The following is a 19,176-nucleotide window of genomic DNA, read 5'->3' as shown; positions in this document are numbered from 1 at the left end:
ATGGTTGGTTTGTGGGTCACGACTGATGTATCGACATCTACCTAAACAAGTTATTCTCCTCTTGAGCTAATTGTAGGGTACTCCTAGAGCTTGTACCATTATTGCTCCTCCCACACTCCGTCGCTGAGATGTTGATGAGATATTTGTAGAGTACCTTGATCATCTGGTTCTAGAGGATATATGTAGTGTTTCAGCTCCTCAACCATAGAGTATTGCATTCAACTACATCAAATGTTTTTTTAGGGTGTCACATCCTTACATGACACTGGATACAGAGGGAGAGCCACACAAGCTAACTCACCAGGAGATATTAAAAGAGGAGCAGGCTAGGATATGACATGATGTTGATGGTGTTACTTGCATGTCAGCGTATTGTGGCTATTGGCCTAACGGGTATATAAAGAAGAGTTTCAAGAAGGTGCTAATGGGAGGATAATTATAGAGGCCATGATAACCAAGACACATAATGCCTAATTGTATAGGAGGCAAAGGAGGAACCATTGGGTCAAATATACCCAGTAATTTTTTTTTGTATTTTATAATTTATATTTTGGTTTGTATTTTGTGAAAAATATATGATTTGAATTTTGACTTAATATATATGATATTATAAATGAATTACATAAGTGTATGGTTTGATAAAATTATACATTTATTTTGTGATCAATGTATGGTTTGATTGGATTATATAAGCTTTACTAAAATATGTCAAATTTATAAATAAAAAAATACTGTCAAGAAATTTTTTTATTGTCCCGAGGGTTAATACCGGAGATTACTTCCGTAATATAGTTGTGAAGTAAACACATTATCATGAGTTCAAAAGATGTCATATGATTTGGTTTGGAACTTAGCCTATGGACTCACCATTCCATCAATATCAAGATTAACTTTCGTAATAATTTTTACAAAATGGGGGTGACTCCCTTAAAAAAAAAATTGGTGTGGATGGGAGGAGTCTGAAGGTCAATTGTCGTAATATTCCAAAAACATTTTTGAGTTTTTTTTTAACAGTCGCTCTTTGCCACTATGGGTAATAAGGGTGATCTCCAAATAATATGAAACATCAAACTGACAACCACTTATGTAACATCCCAATATTTAATTAAATTATTTAATAGTATTACTTATGTTTTTATTTAATTATTTAGTATGTGATATGCCTTTAATTAAATAAACTGTGATCTTATATATGTATATGTATGTGAGATTTTGGAAGGTTATTAGAATAATTATAAATAATAAGAATTATTAGTTATTTTTTATTAATTAAAATATACGAGAAATAGTTAAAATTGTAGAGTTGTGGGTCAAAGTAGAATTAAGAGAAAATAAAAGGAATAAGGAGAAAGAAGAGTGAATATTATAGGGAGGAAAATATAATTATTAAAGAGTTGAAATTGCACTAGGAATATGAGGTAAGGGGAGAAAGTACTTCTATATGGGTGTTTTGTATCTTACTCTCTTTAGGATTATAATGTATTTTGTGATTATGTTTGGAATTGTAGTTGGCATGTGTTAATATGAAATTCTAAGTATGATTGTTATTGAAATATGATTTTATGATTGATTTTCATAGGGATGTTATAGTGAATTTTTTGTGTCTATGTTTGCTTTAAAACTCCTCTATTGTTGTGATGAAAATGCTTTGAAAACATAACTTGAAAATATTTAAAAGTGGTGATTTTGTTGATGTCAATCTGTGATATATTGTGAATTTGTTGTTTTAATCATTGGATAATTGTAGTATGTCGAATTCTAAGATCGAGGATTTTTATAGAAGCAAAATCAGAGGTTCGGAAGACCTCCAATGGTAAAATAAAACAGGTTACGAGGCTATTTTTCGTGTCTGCAACTAGTTAAGCACTGAGTGTAACCGGTCACCACTGTTTGCGGTGGGAAATTGCAAAATTGAAAATGGTGTATTTGAAGTTCTATAACTTTGTTTGACGCACTGTTTGAAGCGTTGGAAAGCTAATGCAGAGAACTACCATATGATAATGTCCCTAAATGTTGAAAGTGTACTTGAGGATGTGATTATGTCATTTTACTTTTGTGTAACGCTATTTAATGTTTAGTGACGATGAAAACATTTTTTATATTGTTTTAAAGTTTAGTCGATAATTGGCTATTGTTTGCATGTGTTTGGTGTTGTTAATTAATTAATATGAGATTTTTTATCATGGTGGATTATCATTGCTGTATAATAATTGATTTAATTAAATGTCATTGTTTAAATGGTGTAGCAATTATATGGAATGCATATGATGTTGTTTGGTGATGTTTTAGTGATATAATTAAATATTACTAAGTGGTGGATAGTAATTCAAAAGGGATAATTGTTATTAAGTGCTAATGCATGTTGTTTACATTCATAAAGTGGGCCTTAAACATTATTATTATTATTGTATTGAATTGTATAACATGCATCATTTGTGTAATATTGTTGAAAGAGGTGTGTTCGATAGTTTAGAAGGGGGGGGGACTAGTGGTTTGTTCCATGCTCGGAAGGGGGCTTAGAGCCATAAAGGGGGGCTCATGGGTTCCAAAGGTGGGGGCCCGGTTCTTGAGAGAACTAAATGTTGAGTAGGTACCACATGCATAGTGCCACGTTGTGTCGTGTGTCTCATCACATATATGTATATATTATTGTAGAATGGGCGTGAGATTGTGATGATGTTGATTTTGTATTGAATGTATGATATGTTGCGTGTTTATCTACCCTTGCATTCTTGACACCATTTTATATTGAAGTTTATTTCTCACTCTTTTTGTTTTATGTTGTCCACCACGGACATCTTGCAAATAATCAAGAGTAGAATTGTTGATGTGTGCGGAAGGTGGCTTGTTGGAGCTATTCTTCTTTGTTTTATCTTTATCGCATTTTAGTGGTTTTGGTGCTCTAATCTTGTAACATCGGAAATAGGGAGTTTTATTATATTTTTTAGTTTATGATTGTTTTATGTGGTTTAAAGTTTAATACTTTATTTGAGAAGTTTTGAATTGAAGTGTCATATTATGATTTTCCGTTGTGTGTTGTCAAATGTTTTGAAAGTTTTTGGATGGTTTTCGTGTTAACAATTTAAATTGTCAAATAAATATTTTAATATAAATTTTGGGGTTTAGTGAAGGTGTGAAAAATACTAGAAATGTGGGGTTTGAAAAGGGTGTTAACACCAAAACTTTTCCCTTTAAAAAGAAGTTGATTCTTGATAATAATGATAGATTTGCAAGAAGGAAAGAACAAGGTATGTTTATACTAGTTCACTTGAAAAATATCAAGCTAATCTAATACATCCGCCAAGGTAATTTCTCCTTATCAACAAGCTCTTAATACAATAATCTCAAGATTATTACAATGCACAAGTTAACTACAAGTGACTAACATACAATCTCTAAGACACACTAATCTTAGACTTCTTAAGAAATATGACCAACTAGTCTCTTAAGGAACAAATCAAACTACAGTTTGAAAGAAAGTTTGTTTACAATAAATGCTTTTACACAATTTGGCGTAAATAGTAAATTCATATTCTAGACTTAAGAGAATTGAAAAGCGTATGAACAGTCTTTTGAGAGCGTAAGAATAATAGTGAATTAGCAGCTTTTCCTCTTCAGTCTTCCAGCCTTTATATAGCCAAATATAATAATATATCCATTGAAGGGCAAATCTGGACTTCCATAAAGTTGGCACCTTGAACGTAGTGGGGGACAAGATTGTACGACGCGTGCGTCCTTTCATGGTAGTAGAGTGAAATATTCGGTTTGTAGCACGTACTATGTACTATGTAAACGTTATATTCTATTCTTCTTGGACTTCAGAGGCTCTACTGAGCATGAGTTAGAAGATAGAAAATAAGTCCAGGGTCTTCAGAGCTTCAAGCATCCAGAGTCTTCAGAACCGCATCTTTAGAGTCTTCAGCATTTGGTCTTCAATACCCTTTATCTTTAGAAACAAAAGTCTTTAGCACCTGGATTGTTCCTTAGAAACTTTGTCTTCAGCTCTTCAGCACTTGGTTTCTTCAGATAGCGTATCAGAGTCATATACTTCAGAGTCTTCTGATGTGTTTTGCTATTATTCAGCAGAACATATGTATCGCAGAAACGTAACAAGGATTTTTCTAATGATATGACAGCGCCTTGAATTAGATCAGAATCTGTTTGTTAAATTCTAAAAAATAAAAAACATTAGAGTATCCAAATTGTTCATACAAATATAATCATTGTTATCATCAAAACTCAGAGATATATTGCATAACAAAATCTTGTTCTAACATTTAGGGTATTACAACTTACGTCCAGTTTGGGTCTTGATGGTGTGGTTCCCTCAAGGTCTCAGGTTCAAATCCGACTAGACACAAATTGCTTATTTAAAAAAAATATGTCTAATGGGTTGCTATTTCCACCATTATGTGTGCATCCCACGCCCAAATCATACCAAAATGTATTATTATGTGATCCACCCCATTTTGAACAAAATATGATCCGGAAATACATCTTCGGTATGCTATTTGAATGCTTCCAAAGATGTATCTCCAAAATATTTCAGGAACTCATTTATGGTGTTTTATTTCACTAAGCTAATTTAATAAGCGGCTCAATGATGTTTTTGAAGATGCATCTTTGTGAGATATTGGATCAAACTCTAGCATGGTCGAAGGGTAGCTTTTTGGTTCGATAGTTTGACAGGGTTAAGCATGAAGTTGAAGGTTGTTCACATGCTGGTGTCGAAGTGTGCATGTTGTAGTCGAAGATGGGTCTAGCATGCAGGTGACGAAGATGCTAGGGTTGTTAGCATGTTAATTTATGTTTTAGTGTTTAAACCCTAATTTGTTAATTTAGCTTGTTTATTAAGTTAGCTTGTGTAATGGGCCTTGTGGAAAAAGCCCATTAGTTAGTATGTTAGGTTTTATTATAAATAGCATACTAGTCTCTCATCATTGCATACTGCAAATCCTAATTTAGGGTGAGAGATGTTATGTGTTATTCTTGTAAACTTGTAATCTTGTTTTCTAAGAGAAAGTAAAAGAATATAAGTTATAATGAATTCTTATGTTCTTCTTCTTCCTTGTTCTTTATTCTTTCCTTGTTTTATACTTCTTTATTTGCATTGAATTCACAACAATCTCAAGAAATGCCTAGAGGAAAAATGGATAAAACACCACCTTGCATGATCTTTATCTTCATGCGAAAAACAACACTTCATTCTAAAAACCCTTTAAAAAATTATTTGATTCTTAATCAACTTTTCAACACCAAAATATCATTCTTATATCTCATCATTCCAAAGGGATCAAAACAAGTTGGAATTGCTGACAAAGCTCACTCATTTCATCCATCATTCCTTGCAATAATAAATTCCTCCATAGAAGAATTATATGTCGAATTTGTGCTACATTTCAGGAGTGTATATGTGATATATCCAAATTTACTAAAATATATTGAGGTCACTATTTTGGATCAGGTTAAAGAGAATATTGTTTATGCATAGATTGATCATCTTCAATACTCTTACAATACAACATCTAACATAGTTGAATCTGCACATGCTAGACTAAAGAATTCGTTGGGAAACAATAAGTGTGATTTTTGTCGAGATTGGGACGTTGTTAACCAAATGCTCTGAAATTAACATAATGAGATACAAACATATTTTTGTTGGAGCATTATTGTGTTAAAACACTAATTCAAAGACAACTTCATTTATTCACAGTTGGTTGGCAACGTATCTCGGACGATATTGAATTTTATTTTTCAGGAAAGCAGATAAAACAAATTCAGATAGATGAAAGTGTGGATGTACACTTAAGAATACGTATTGTCTTCCATGTGCTTATTTAATTTCAACGAAATGAATCTTGAAAGAACAATATGTACGGGTGAAGTTTGCAGTTATTGAAAAAGACTCACTTTTGATGATGATGGTGTCATGAAAGATGATAAATCAAACATATTTATCATGATCGAGTGGGAAATGATCCATGAAAGATTCATGAAAGCTCGTGACATAATGAAATTACACATCAAAGAGAAAATGAGGAACATTTCCTATCTAGAAACAACAGACTTGAAACCACTGTCAAAATCTGTTAAACAAAGAGTGCCCCTAAAAAGGTCAAACCGACACAAAATGACAACTCTGTTAGACGGTCCCTTTCATACTTTGAACATGTTGACTCATATTTCTGGATTCTCCGACTCCAAAATTCCAAAAAAAAAAAGTGTTTTCAATGGTTCTCACATTATCAAACTATGTCTTCCCCAGTCGTTACCAAAAATCAAACACATTAAAGAGATGACTCTTTTTATGTACAAATACATTAAGCGGATTGTAAATGTTAAAGGCGACGACAATTGTGGTTTTTGTGTTGTTTTGGATTTGCTTGGTAAGGGGGAGGCCGACTCCAAATTTGTTCATCATCATCTTATACAAGAGATGAAGACGCATAGGGAATCATAAACAAAGTTAAATGAGAACAAAGTAAATTACGATGCAATTCTCAATGCTCTAGTTCATTGTCTTATTGGTGTGGTTCCGTTTGAATAATTGATGTGCTTCTAAAAAATGGAACACCTTATAGCAAGTGCTTATGATAGGATGTATTGATTCAATAAGATATGGTTTCTCTAAAAAATTCTTTCCACTTCGGAGTAAGCTCCCTCAAAATCCATTTGAATGCATCATGTTTATTAGCTGGCTATAAGAAAAATAACATTTTGTTCAAATTTATTTGAAACTAGAATGTCTTATACCAAAGACATCACCGGAGTGGACAACATATTTCACAGAAGATGTTGAAACTTGGTCGGATCACTTTCTAGAAAGGATGGAAGAGTTCACCAAGTTGAGCAACATTGAAAGAAAAGAAAATAAGGAAAGATCAAAGAATGAACCACCAATAGATTTAGATAGTGACATATTTTGATGCATTTTAATTGTAATCTAACAACGTAACACATTTTTTGTATGTAACGCGGTGCATAATGTTATAGAATTGAATCTTATTTTTGGACAATTTGTTTTGAAATTCTGCTCTGCGTAATACATTGATTTTTCTCTCCATAATTTTTTGGTGAATCCGAAGATGCATCTCTGGACACACTTTTTGATTATTTTTAAAAAATAAAACAGGGGACTATACTAATGTGCATCTTCAGATAAACCCTTATTTTTTAAAATTAAAGGCATATCCGAAGATGTATCTCTGAAGTATTTCCTGCAGGTATAATAAGGTTTGTAAGGGCCTTATTACTCTATAACTTCTATAAATATGGTCTCTCATTCCATTTTCTTTACAAAAATCAAAATGAATACGTATCCCCATGTTACATTTGTGTATTTCAATGGCGCAAATCTAACACTTCAGGTTTGGGTCTCTGAGAACATACTTCTCGTCGATCTCAAATCCAAATTGAATACTCTCCTGCGATTTCCAAAAAATTAGAGTTGTCAAATTCGAGTATCGTTCACCCTCGATTAACAACGAAGAGAAAATACGGTTCACCGTGTTTGAACTGGAGATGAATGATAATTTAAAGGTTATCTAAAGTACCTTTTACCGTAAATCAACAAAAGATCTGATTGAAGTGGATGTGACGATTTAAAATTTAGTCAAAGATATTATAAGAATGTTGCAACGTTCTTAACCATCCGTTTGTAACGACATGTAATGTAAACAATTATTTATGTAAATGTAAGTTATTTCTCAATTTTGTGTGTATGTTCCTGCTTGTTTCTTTCTGGTTAGAACTAATAGAACAATTTTCGAGGTTACATATCTAGAAAGCTCACATAATATTGAACTCAAGGAGATTACGAACATCGGACTAAATTTTATTACAATAAGAATTTCTCAACAATTTCTTTTGTGGTGTTTGTAAAAAATAATGAGTCTGAAACATTTGAGACTTTTCACGGTAGTGAAGAACACAAAGTGGAAAGAGTAACCCCTTACATCTAACTCACGAAGTAAAAGCCTCAATTACGTATCAAATGGTTTTGGCACCTCCATTTTTCTACTAGACGAGGAATCTACTTACCACTCTGAGTTATATATAGTACCCTCCAAATCCAATAAAAAGACTATTATAACCCTGCTCAAATTTTACACCATTTTCACAAATTCACACTTTCAATGAAAATTTCAAAAAAAAAAAGCTGAGTTATATCTAAAATTTGGATTGCCTTACGGAAATTCTTTGAGAATAGAAAACAGAATATGTGGCAGTGGGAGAATGAGCTAACATCTTCATTACAAAGTTTTCAAGAATACTCTTCTGTTGTTCTAGTATAGCAGCCACACTACTAACAACATAGTTTATATTTAGATTACTAGTATTTTACAAAATCGAAGGGGCTATGCCCAAGAAAAGAAACATGTGCGTAATTCCTGACCAATATGATTTGATCTTATTTTTATTTAATTAACTAATCGAAACATGTTTACAAATTTGGCTTCACACCACCGGTAACACGCCTTGTCTCTGTGCGCATGGTCACAAATTCTTCTGCCGACGATGGGTGTATTCCCACCTGCATAAGAGAGCAAAGTAATTAGAACTCAGTTGTTGCATTGTTTGTTAATACCTAATTAATCAGGATAACTCTTCCCCCAACCTATTTTCTTAATAAGCAAGTCTATTAATGGAGAGAACACGGTACCCATATTCATCATCACAAAACAAAAGAAATTTACATTTGATTAGGCCTAGTGTAACTAGATTTTCCATCTTCTATGTAACTCTTTCCCGTATGAATGATAGACTCAGATACCATCTTAAAATTTAGGTTTAATGTGACTTAAAAAACTGATTTGTAAGGTGAAAATTGTTTTTATTTATAAACTTATGTTTAGGCCAATTGGCACACCCGGTAGTGGAGTCCTACATTTATAAAGCAGCTTTGTTGGGTGTATTTAGCTCAAAGGAAAGGGATATGGAAAAGAAAGGATAAAAGCAACTTCAATGATGTTAACACAAGCAATTTTAAGGTTTATTTTGGAATTTGTCTGGGCAAGAGTATACTGATGAAGCACGAGATGAATGACTTGGTTTGTCATGCAAATAGGGTAGAGATGCAACTACATCCCATAACTGTCCTAAAAAAAGACAGGTCAGAATAATCAAGAAAAATGTGAACTTACGGTGCTATCAAACTGCGCTTTCGTAGCTCCACACTTAATTCCGATAGCAATACCCTGTTGATCCCAATATTAATATCATGAATCAATAGAGGTAGAAATGAATATAGAAAAACCAATGAGAAATAACTTGTAGAAGTACGGCCACAAACATAGCTAATTTGTGGAGAAGGATGCACACAAGAAGATAGATATGTCAATGATCATGTTACTATTTATTATAACTGAAACTAAATACGGGATAAGGATGGAGAAGTAGTAAAATTTCCTTCCCTTTTAATTAAGAAATATTATTTTGTTAGAAAGCAAAGTGAACAGTAATCATGTACCTTTCATAATTTACATTTGCCAAGATAATAGGAGCATTAAAAAAATGTAAGAATAGAAAACTTCTCAATCACCCTTATTTTCTACTGTTATTCAACAAGATTTAGTAAATGTACATTAGGAATTTCATGTGCATACACCTATTTGCCATAATAACCACATTCTAGTTACTGGAAGATTGTCATGTTGAAATGTTGACATATGACATGCAGTCATGTTCTCGCAAAGGTAGGAAAGGGAGACAATTTCAAAATAGAAAAAGATAAAATTGTCAATCAACAATCACTCAACCCTTAGAAAAAATAAAAAGGGAAGCATTTGTAAAAGACAGTGGCCTAAATCAGCATGTTAATATAGAGCAACTAGGATAAGTTGCATCTTTCATACTGAACCGAACTCTATAGCAACAAAAAAAATCTAGGTACAAGTCATTCTTACAGCAACATGTTTCAATTAATAGAACACTCTTGGGGTATAAGAGTCCTATGGGTGTGTTCTTTCTTCCTTCTATTGTAACCTGCCCACTACAAGAAAAAACTTCTTTGCGTCCCTACCTACACACAACTCACCTGAAATCCTATCCCCGCAGACATGTAGCCCCTCCCCAAACCATAACCGACTAAAACTCGGTTATCACCTATCCTATTATTCACAACTTTCTCCTTTGCTTTCCTTTCTTGCCCCTCTAATTTTAGTCCACTTGTGTGTTCATGTTGACTTCTATATTCCGAGTGTCAATATAAGCCCCACAATAACAAATAACAATTTGATGAAATGAAAATGTATAGGCTCTTAAACAATTGACAACACAGATAACAGAGGCATCATAGATAGCAAATAATGTAAAGTAATAATAGTGTACCTGAAGAATTTCAGGTGCATCAGGCCCACACATAGATGCTCCAAGAACTTTATCGGTCTGAGCATCGACAACAAGCTTCATAACAGTTTTTTCTTGCCGCCTATTGAAAAATAACATAAATCACTAGATGCACAAAGGGTTTAAAATCTATGTACCAAAAAATATTTTCAATAAAAGTTCTCATACAAATTATATTCAACTATGCAAGTCATTGGTTTCCAATGAATATATAGGGTATTAGGGTGTAAAATTTCCAAAACACTACATGATGCACTTGTAAAATTATCATATTTTATGTTTGTTTTGTATGAATTTGTAGCTCATTTAGAGATGACTAATTTTTCATTTAGATGTGACTGATTTTTTGTCCTTTGCATCATTGGTTAACCTGATCCTAACAATTTCCTCTTGATAGCATTAACAATAATCGGGCAATTCAATCTGACTTCTTTTGTATTTATATAATTATTTTTATCTGTTAATATTTATGTTGTTACAACTTTTCCTTCAAAATGTATTCTCTATTAGATATAATTAGCTGATACGGATAAAAAATAATCCTCGTGTATGCAACAGATTTCTATACTATTTCATAAACCATACTAGACTTACCCAGAAATTGTATTTTTCATAGGATTGAAGGTTGATGTGAAAATCAATACATCACCATTTGTTTGCTCTATTGCCTGCTCCTCACTTAGACCAACTACTGAAAGTGGTGGAATGCTGCAGAACCAAGAATAATGAGCCATATATTAGTCCAAGTCTCCAAGAAACAGTAAAAGATAAACTTGAGCAGAAGAAAAGCAGATAAATTGTAGAAAGTAATCATATTCATAGTAGTTAAAAGCTGCCAAGCTTTATCACGTAAATGCAACTATACCTAAACACTGCATATGGAATAGCATCATAGTCTGGCTTGCTTGGTTGCCCACCAAATACTGTTTTCTGAATATATTCAAATAAAGCAAGATAAATCTATGTTAAACAACAATAAATAACATCATCGTATAACCAACCAATCTCCAACACCTTCCTTTCCAATTCAAAAGATAAACCATTCTACTGCTCAACTAAATATCATAACACTTACTGCAAAAAGTGATGCTTCCATCAAGGCCACCGGGGTAAGATTTAATCGGTTGGTTACATCACCCACAGCCCATATGCTAGGGATGTTGGTGCGTGAATACTCATTTACCTAAACAAAGGAACACAGAAGATTTAGAACTGTGTCACTGTGACTCATAATCATTCACTAGCAACTGAACTTTTACAATTCCTATATAGTCAATGGTGGTTAGCAGAGCATATCAGCTCACCCCCAAAATGCTATAGTGGATAGCATGTAGCCACTATATTGAAGTCTAAGGGGGCGTTTGTTTCACGGACTCAAAATTTATTCCCAGGAATTATTTACCCGGGAATATAGAGGTAGGAAGTTTATTCCAGGAAGTTTTTAAAAAAATTGTTTGGCAAACATTTTCATATTCCTGGGAATATTTTTGGTTTTAATTAATTTTTAAATAAAAGTTTATAAAATTTCATGGGAATTCACTTTACCATCCTTTTACTTGGGAATCATTTCATAGGAATATGAGAAGTTATTTTTTTCCTTGGAATCTTTATATCCCGGAATAATTATTTTCAAACTTGTAACAAACATGGGTATACTTATTTCTTATCCATGTATTCCCACGAATGTGATTTCAAACTTGAAACAAACACACCCTAAGGAAACATGACAAGAAATTCATACCATGCATATAAAAGCTAAAAAATAGAAGAAAACACTATATTAAGGACTTCTGTAACTAATAGTCAATATTCAAACCCAAGATCTAAGCAAATAAATTGTAGTCTCCAAGATCTAAGCATTGAAAACAAATATCATTGATTCCTTTAATGGGTTTATGTTATTTTACTCTATTTTCCAAAATCACACCCATTGAATCTTCATTTAAATGATAATTATGTAGTGGTAGAAATATTGAGATTCATTAAAGCTTTACTTGGAAAAGGACTAGTGTATGAATTGCAGGATCTTATGGAATTCACCACAGTAGACTAGATAACGCGATAACTAAATTATGGGTTTTGCAGTTTGATAACAAATCATGCTTTTAGAATTCATGTAAACTAGAAGAATACAAGCAGATGATAAAAGAGACAGCTACTAACCACTATTGCTCCTGCCTTATCAAACTCTACACCCACTTTTTCTAAATTTAACCTCTTAGAATTAGGAGCCCTACCTGCAGCAACAAAAGAGCACTCAAGATTATATGAATAGTTATTCCAGAAGAGCAAATACTAGCAACACACTCTTGTCACGCAGTCTCTACTATTAGCTAAAATTCAAGCGAGTTTCACTAAATCGTGTGGATTATACATAATTTTGATGGGATATATGGGAACTAACTAATAAAAAAAGTATATTGAAACGAGAAGTGTGTCAAGAGAGTTTGTTGCTAGAATAATTCTTTCAAATACAGTAAGCAAATGTTTCATGAAATAAATATGCAAGATATTTTCCCATCCGTTCAAGAAACACACAAGACAAATAAATAAATAAAAACTTCGCTTCATACATTATTCATTAGATCAGTGAAAATATAAACTTAAAGTGTGACGCTCCAATTCTGTAGTAAGGTATAAAATTTGATCAATCATATGATCCGATCAGGTTACCAATTATTAGCAAACAGACCATCAAATTCTGGAATTCGCAAAGATATTCTTAATGAATTCTTCTAATTTTAAAGCTAATAAAATTTCTGACGTTGATCATAAAATTGTTTAGAAATACAGTAGTCTAAACTGTAATTAGTAATACTAACACTATCAGCCTTTTGAAACTAAACATTTTAGAAGTATGTGTTAACTGTATTCTTACCAGTGGCAAATAGCACAACATCCGCAATCAACTCCTCACCATGGTCTGTAATAACTTTAATGCCATCCTCTGTTTTGATCAACTAGAAGAAATTTTTTGCTATTAGTGTAAGCCTCCAATTAAGAAATTAAATGAAAATTTCACATTTTAGAAAATTACTCAATCAAATTAAAGGGAGTAGCAAGCCACAAAAGGTACCTGTGACAAATTTGTCCTTGGATGCAAATTAATTCCCCTGCCTTCAAGGTTTCTGGCAACTACAGCTCTCATTTCGTCATCAAACCCTCTGCAACAGAGATTTATGAAGCATGAAAAAATTATACAACAGAAATCAAAATATGATGCTGGCCAAAAACAAAAAAAAATAATAATAGTGAATCCAATGGATATTATTAATAGTAAGTGGTATCGGAAAAGTTATATTAATTCAACTGCAACATTTCTTGCAACCTTTCTACACATCTATGCTATAATAAACTAGTTGCTTATGGCAATGTTTATCCTAATTTTTACTGGTGGGACTTCTAATCTCCATGTTTTTGTCTTATTTGCTTTAACTATAAAAAATCAGTGGTGTGCAGCAAATGATTGTTACATTTTGAGGTGCTAACATTATTGGAATTCCTCTACCCTAGGCTATAGTGATGTAACTGCACTCAATTTCTGTTTTGATAAAAAAATATGGTTTCTATAACCTGTATTGGACGTGTGTGTGTGTGTGTGTGTGTTAGCCAAAATGAAGGAGATTAAAATTCATTAGTTTCAACTCATGTCAGAGCCACACCTTAATGGAAGTTCCTTTCTAAAAACGAGATTGACATTGGAACCCATCCCACGCCATATAGATGCAAACTCAACTGCAATATAACTGAACATAAACATATAAAAAATTTATTAGTGAGATGATCCTTAGTTATTGTAATACACATGAGAAGAAGATGAAGACACACCCTGCTCCAAGAATCACAGCACGTTTAGGAAACTCCTCTAAACTTAGTGCCTCATCAGATGTTATACCCAACTCCTGCAAAACCACCCCCACAGTCACAAACAATAATACAAAACAGAAAAGGGCAGACAACATCAACAACATTCATTACATGTCCTAAAGTTTTATTGCAAAAGTTATCTGTTAAGATTTAGGAATAAGAACTTGGTAATATGAAAACAGTCATTTGTCAAGAATGAGTGAGAGTGGAATAGATATAAGTCCAGACTAAATTCCAACATTTCATATGAAGAAATTCTTAATCTTCATATATTCTTACTATACTAATAAAAGTGTAATCATCATCTTTACAATGATATATTAAAACAAGCAAACCAACCTGGCCAGGAATATTAGGACGCTGAGCCCTGCTGCCAGTTGCAATCAAAATATGCTTTGCTGAATAGGACAACTTAGTGCCATCCAATTGTGTCACCTCAACTTCATTTGGACTAGCTATCTTTCCCTCGCCTTCAAATAGTTTTACCCCAGCATTGGATAACAACCGCTTGTAAATTCCATTTAATCTGTTTATTTCATCTGTCTGCATTTTGACAAAGCACAGATAATTGATCAACAGACAATTAACCTGCCTTTATTTTTTTCTGGTACTAATAAACTGCTCTGCTCAATAAAATTCGAAAAGCTGGAGAAAATGCGGGTAGATCTTATAAAGACTAAGAGTCAGACTATGTAATCATGTCTCTGTACATTTTCAGTGTATCTAATCACTACGCTAGCTAATTTAGCTGACTCTCATGATTTTGAAGTTGTGATGTCAGTGAAGCCAATATCAGTTAGAGTCAGTATCAAGCTCAGTTGGTTAAATATCCAAAGTATTTTAAATGATGAATGAAATCAAGATTGAGCATTCAGAGATTACTCTCCAAATTTCTTTTACTTACTTTTCAACTCCAGGCCCTTAAATAAACAAAGTAACATCTAGAAAACCAAAGACTATTCAGAAAACCAAAAACAAAGGAACTACATTTTAAGAAAGTTCTGAAATACAGAAGCTAATACAGTGTTGATAGAAAAAGAAATCATATTATCAAAATACTCCAATGTTATTCAAACCAATAAATAAGATCAGGAAATACCTTCTTTTGCAAGAGCTTCTTCCAATTGAAGTCAACATTCTCATTCAATTCCCATCCAAAATTTCTAGCATCCTATCATTAAAGTTTAAACCACAGTAAGGTTAGTTAAATCGTCAAACACAAGTTAACTACAAATGATGATCTCACAAGCACTTAGAATATTGTAATAATCATGAACTAGCACCAGTAAGAATATCAAGAAAAAACGAATACATTGTAAATATAATATTGATTTCATTTGCATCACATACTTAATGAGAACTTGAACTAAATACTGTAACTACATTACATCATATCTAATCTAATAACATAAATTTTATAAAGTTTATGTTCGAGATAAAAACAAAAATAAAAATCAATCAAGAGTTTCAATTTCAAATAGCTAATCCGATGATGGTATAGAGCCTGAGTGGTCTATACTTGATTTTTTCTGTGCAAATATTCTCAATAAGGAAAGTTAAGTATTAGTAAAAAGGTAAGAGGGTCTATGCACTGTTGATGTTTCAAGCTCAAAGGGCTCTTAATTGAGGTGAAATATTAAAATAAAGTATAAAAATAATTAAAGTTTCTTCACCTAACAGCTTAAGCTTGCTTTTGTAATAGTTAGAAGCTTTCGTGAGTTACAAGTCCATTATAAATACTTAGTTTCTTACTTTTCCTTATCTTGAAAGATCTTTTGTATAAATATCTTGAACATGTAAGTCATTCAATCTAAATTATTCAAGCTGGTATCTACACCTAGGTTCCAAAATCCTAGCTCCTATTCTTTGGAGTAGGCCACCGTCAAGCTAAACCTAGTAGCTTTTGGTTTGATTGTCGTCGGGTCTCAACGATCGCAGTAGCAGCCACCAGAGCGCCACTGCCAGAACTTCAGACACGCGCCAAAAGTAACCTTAAACTGAAAATGTGGAGGGGGAGGAGTTAGTCAGAGACAGAGGTTTCAGTCTGTTATGTAGAGGAAGAAGGTGTTAAGAAATGTGGTTGGACCTAACTCATCCCTACAAAACCGGCTAGTAGGGTGAGGATTGCCCTCACTTATAAGGACATGTTCAGGCCATATATTATCCAATGTGGGACTCTTAACACACCCCCTCACGCCCAGGACTAGACAACTGGAGCGTGGAAATAAACGGTGGGTGGTCCGATAGCGGAAACCATAGAAGGTGGCCCACCGGATCTTAAACGAGACTCTTGATACCATGTTAAGAAATGTGGTTGGACCTAACTCATCCCTACAAAACCGGCTAGTAGGGTGAGGATTGCCCCCACTTATAAGGACATGTTCAGGCCATATATTATCCAATGTGGGACTCTTAACAGAAGGAATAATGAGGTAAGCTGAGTTTCTTATTAGACATAGCGAGTCTAGATTGTATACTCTGGCTTGGGAGACTTTGCCCTTTTCTTTCTTTTCTTGTTCTAGTTCATTTCCTTTAGAAATTCTAATACACAAAACAGAATTTTGATAAGTTCCTATCAAGATAGGACAATCACAAAGCTAAAGTATCCATTAGAACTACAAAAAGAAACAGGTTCCTATCAAGATAGGACAATCACAAAGCTAAAGTATCCATTAGAACTACAAAAAGAAACAGGACAGTCAGGGCAACAAGGCTGCGCAGCCCCTTTGTATACAGGTATGTATGCTCCCTGAAAACTACCTTGGTAGCACACATATACAAACTAAGAACATAATAATATCCCAAAACAAATTTTGGTGCAATGACACTCGATAAAATGCATTCATTACGCTCTACGGAAATGAATCAAAAATACTGAGGTGGGCAAAGCACAATAATCACTCGATATAATATCCAGTAACTAATCCATGTTACTAGTTGTTACTAAGAAACTCAATAATTAATCATTACCTCAAGGTCACCTCCATAAGTAGCTCCATAGACCAAAATCTTTTTGGGAACACAACCACGAATAACACACCTTTGAAATCAATAAATAAATAACGCATATCATTAATTAAGATATTTCTGGGTAGGGTAGAGCAAGAAGGACAAACAGACAAAAAAAACTGAACAATAATGTCATACATCCAAGATTATAATTACAATAAAACTAAATCAGATATACAAGAGAGCAATCTAAAACCTAAATAAGATATAAAACAAGAAGAATAAAAAGAACAAAATATAATATGCTGGGTTTAGAAAATTAAGATATAGTAACTAAGAACCGGGTATAAGAAATAACAAATTAGAAACAAAGGCCGGTAAAGGCAATTGATTTAGAACTAATAATATTACATGGGAACTGTCACAGACAAACAACCATTATATTCTGAATACCAAGGCAAATAAAAATTTGGTGGAGAAATTAGCATAAGGTCTGAACGAACTTACGTGCCCCCGACTCCTCCAATTGTTTCCGAGCTAATAGGATGAAAAGGAAGCTCACAAATCCCAACCTTCAGACACAGTATGTGGAAAATAATTAGATGACAACAAATAAACCTTACAGCAACAACCAAGCCTTATTGGCTAATCCTACTAATGTAGAATTGGCTAGATTGATTGAAAAACAGCATTATGTTTTGTCATATATCATAACTAAAAATTAACCTCTAAATTATTAAATATCAAAATCACCTTTTATATATTCCGTAACAAACAGACCCTTAATCTCGATGTATTTCTCAATAGTTTCTTTAACAAACTATGAGAAATTGAGAAAAATAAAATAAGTAACTGATATTCCCACGAGATTAGCATGAATAATAAGCAAAAAAAGTTGTCACAAATTAATCGACATATTAAAAGTCTGTTTGAACAAACAACTTATTTTGCAGCTTGTGACATAAACACTTTTTATATAAGCGCTTATGAATAAGCCATTTTTTTAACACAAGATAAAATAAAGTCAAATTGTTTCTATATAATCTTATAAGTTCTTTAAGATAAGCTATCCTAGAAAGCTTATGGAAATGAATCATAAACATCTTATGGACATGTAATAAGCTCTTTTCATAAGCTCTTAAAAAGCGTCACGAGCGCTTGCTTCAAATAAACCAATCTAAACAGATTCTAATCATCAAAAAGAAAAAGATTCGAATAAAAATGAATGAAGTTACGAACCTTCGCTCCAAAATTAGATGAAAATCTAGCAGCACGAACACCGCCACTACCAGCTCCAATAATAAACAAATCAAAGTCATAATCCTTCCCTTCTTCTTCACCTATCTTCAAATCAGGTTCGCCATCGTTAAGCATCTTTCTAGCCATCGCAATCGAACTAAAACCTAAATCATCATTATCAATATCGTTAAAATTAAAATCTAAATCAACAATAGGTTAAAATTCAGAACGCATAAAACAAATCTAAACAATACTTGGTTCGCAATTTCGCACTCACTTCAAATTGAAATCGATTGAGATCTTTGCAATGTTATGGAATATAGAAATAGAATGCGAAAAATTACCTGTGTTGAGAAGGATCGATAAAGCAGAGAAATTAGGTTATGGTGATGAATGAATGAAGTTAGAGAAGAACGCGTCTTTAGAAATGAATTGTGCAGAATGAAAGAAATGGCAGGGAACTATGATACGTTGCTAGCATGTGACTATTCACGCCCCCAAATTTGTATCTACACCACTCCTTTTTTAGTTAGAAAAATCAATGAAGGAATAATAATTTCACTTTTTCTTTTAAGAAAGCATGTCAAATTCATTTTGTGTTTGTATGGAATCATAAAGTAAGCCAGGTGCATTTGGTGTTTGTATTTTTTTTTTTTGGGAAACCATGAAAATTCAAATACTTAGAAGATATCGTAAATTCCATATACAACTTAGAAGTTAATGAAGACTAATTAAATACTATGTTTTTAGTTTTTGTAAATATTTTTTGAGAAA

At 33.0% G+C, this 19,176-nt stretch overlaps 1 protein-coding gene across 1 annotated transcript; it reads right to left on the bottom strand.

Moving 5' to 3' along the window:
* Window positions 1-8,228: 8,228 nt before the first annotated feature.
* LOC131653001 (glutathione reductase, cytosolic) lies at window positions 8,229-18,983 on the bottom strand. The gene is made up of 17 exons (XM_058923017.1): window positions 18,747-18,983; window positions 18,403-18,566; window positions 17,671-17,735; window positions 17,185-17,254; window positions 15,314-15,385; window positions 14,554-14,757; window positions 14,176-14,249; window positions 14,010-14,093; window positions 13,424-13,511; window positions 13,226-13,307; window positions 12,511-12,584; window positions 11,423-11,530; window positions 11,213-11,277; window positions 10,942-11,055; window positions 10,330-10,429; window positions 9,144-9,197; window positions 8,229-8,533 (listed from the first exon to the last, which is right to left on the bottom strand). The coding sequence occupies exons 2-17, from the start codon at window positions 18,547-18,549 to the stop codon at window positions 8,444-8,446; spliced, it is 1,491 nt and encodes a 496-aa protein (XP_058779000.1). The 5' UTR covers window positions 18,550-18,566; window positions 18,747-18,983; the 3' UTR covers window positions 8,229-8,443.
* Between the last annotated feature and the right edge of the window lie 193 nt (window positions 18,984-19,176).

This window comes from Vicia villosa, linkage group LG2 (assembly GCF_029867415.1).
Source record: "Vicia villosa cultivar HV-30 ecotype Madison, WI linkage group LG2, Vvil1.0, whole genome shotgun sequence".
In the NCBI taxonomy this organism is placed as follows: Eukaryota; Viridiplantae; Streptophyta; class Magnoliopsida; order Fabales; family Fabaceae; genus Vicia; species Vicia villosa.
The sequence above is the reverse complement of the archived record's forward strand: the minus strand, read 5'-3'. Positions and strand labels throughout refer to the sequence as shown.

Excerpts from the sequence above, each read along its gene's own strand:
- LOC131653001 (XM_058923017.1), bottom strand. The coding sequence starts at position 18,549 with ATGGCTAGAAAGATGCTTAACGATGGCGAACCTGATTTGAAGATAGGT. Across the intron at positions 14,758-15,313 it reads AGAAGCTCTTGCAAAAGAAG|ACAGATGAAATAAACAGATT; the intron begins GTATTTCCTGAT and ends GTCAAAATGCAG. Across the intron at positions 11,278-11,422 it reads TGGAAGCATCACTTTTTGCA|AAAACAGTATTTGGTGGGCA; the intron begins GTAAGTGTTATG and ends GAATATATTCAG.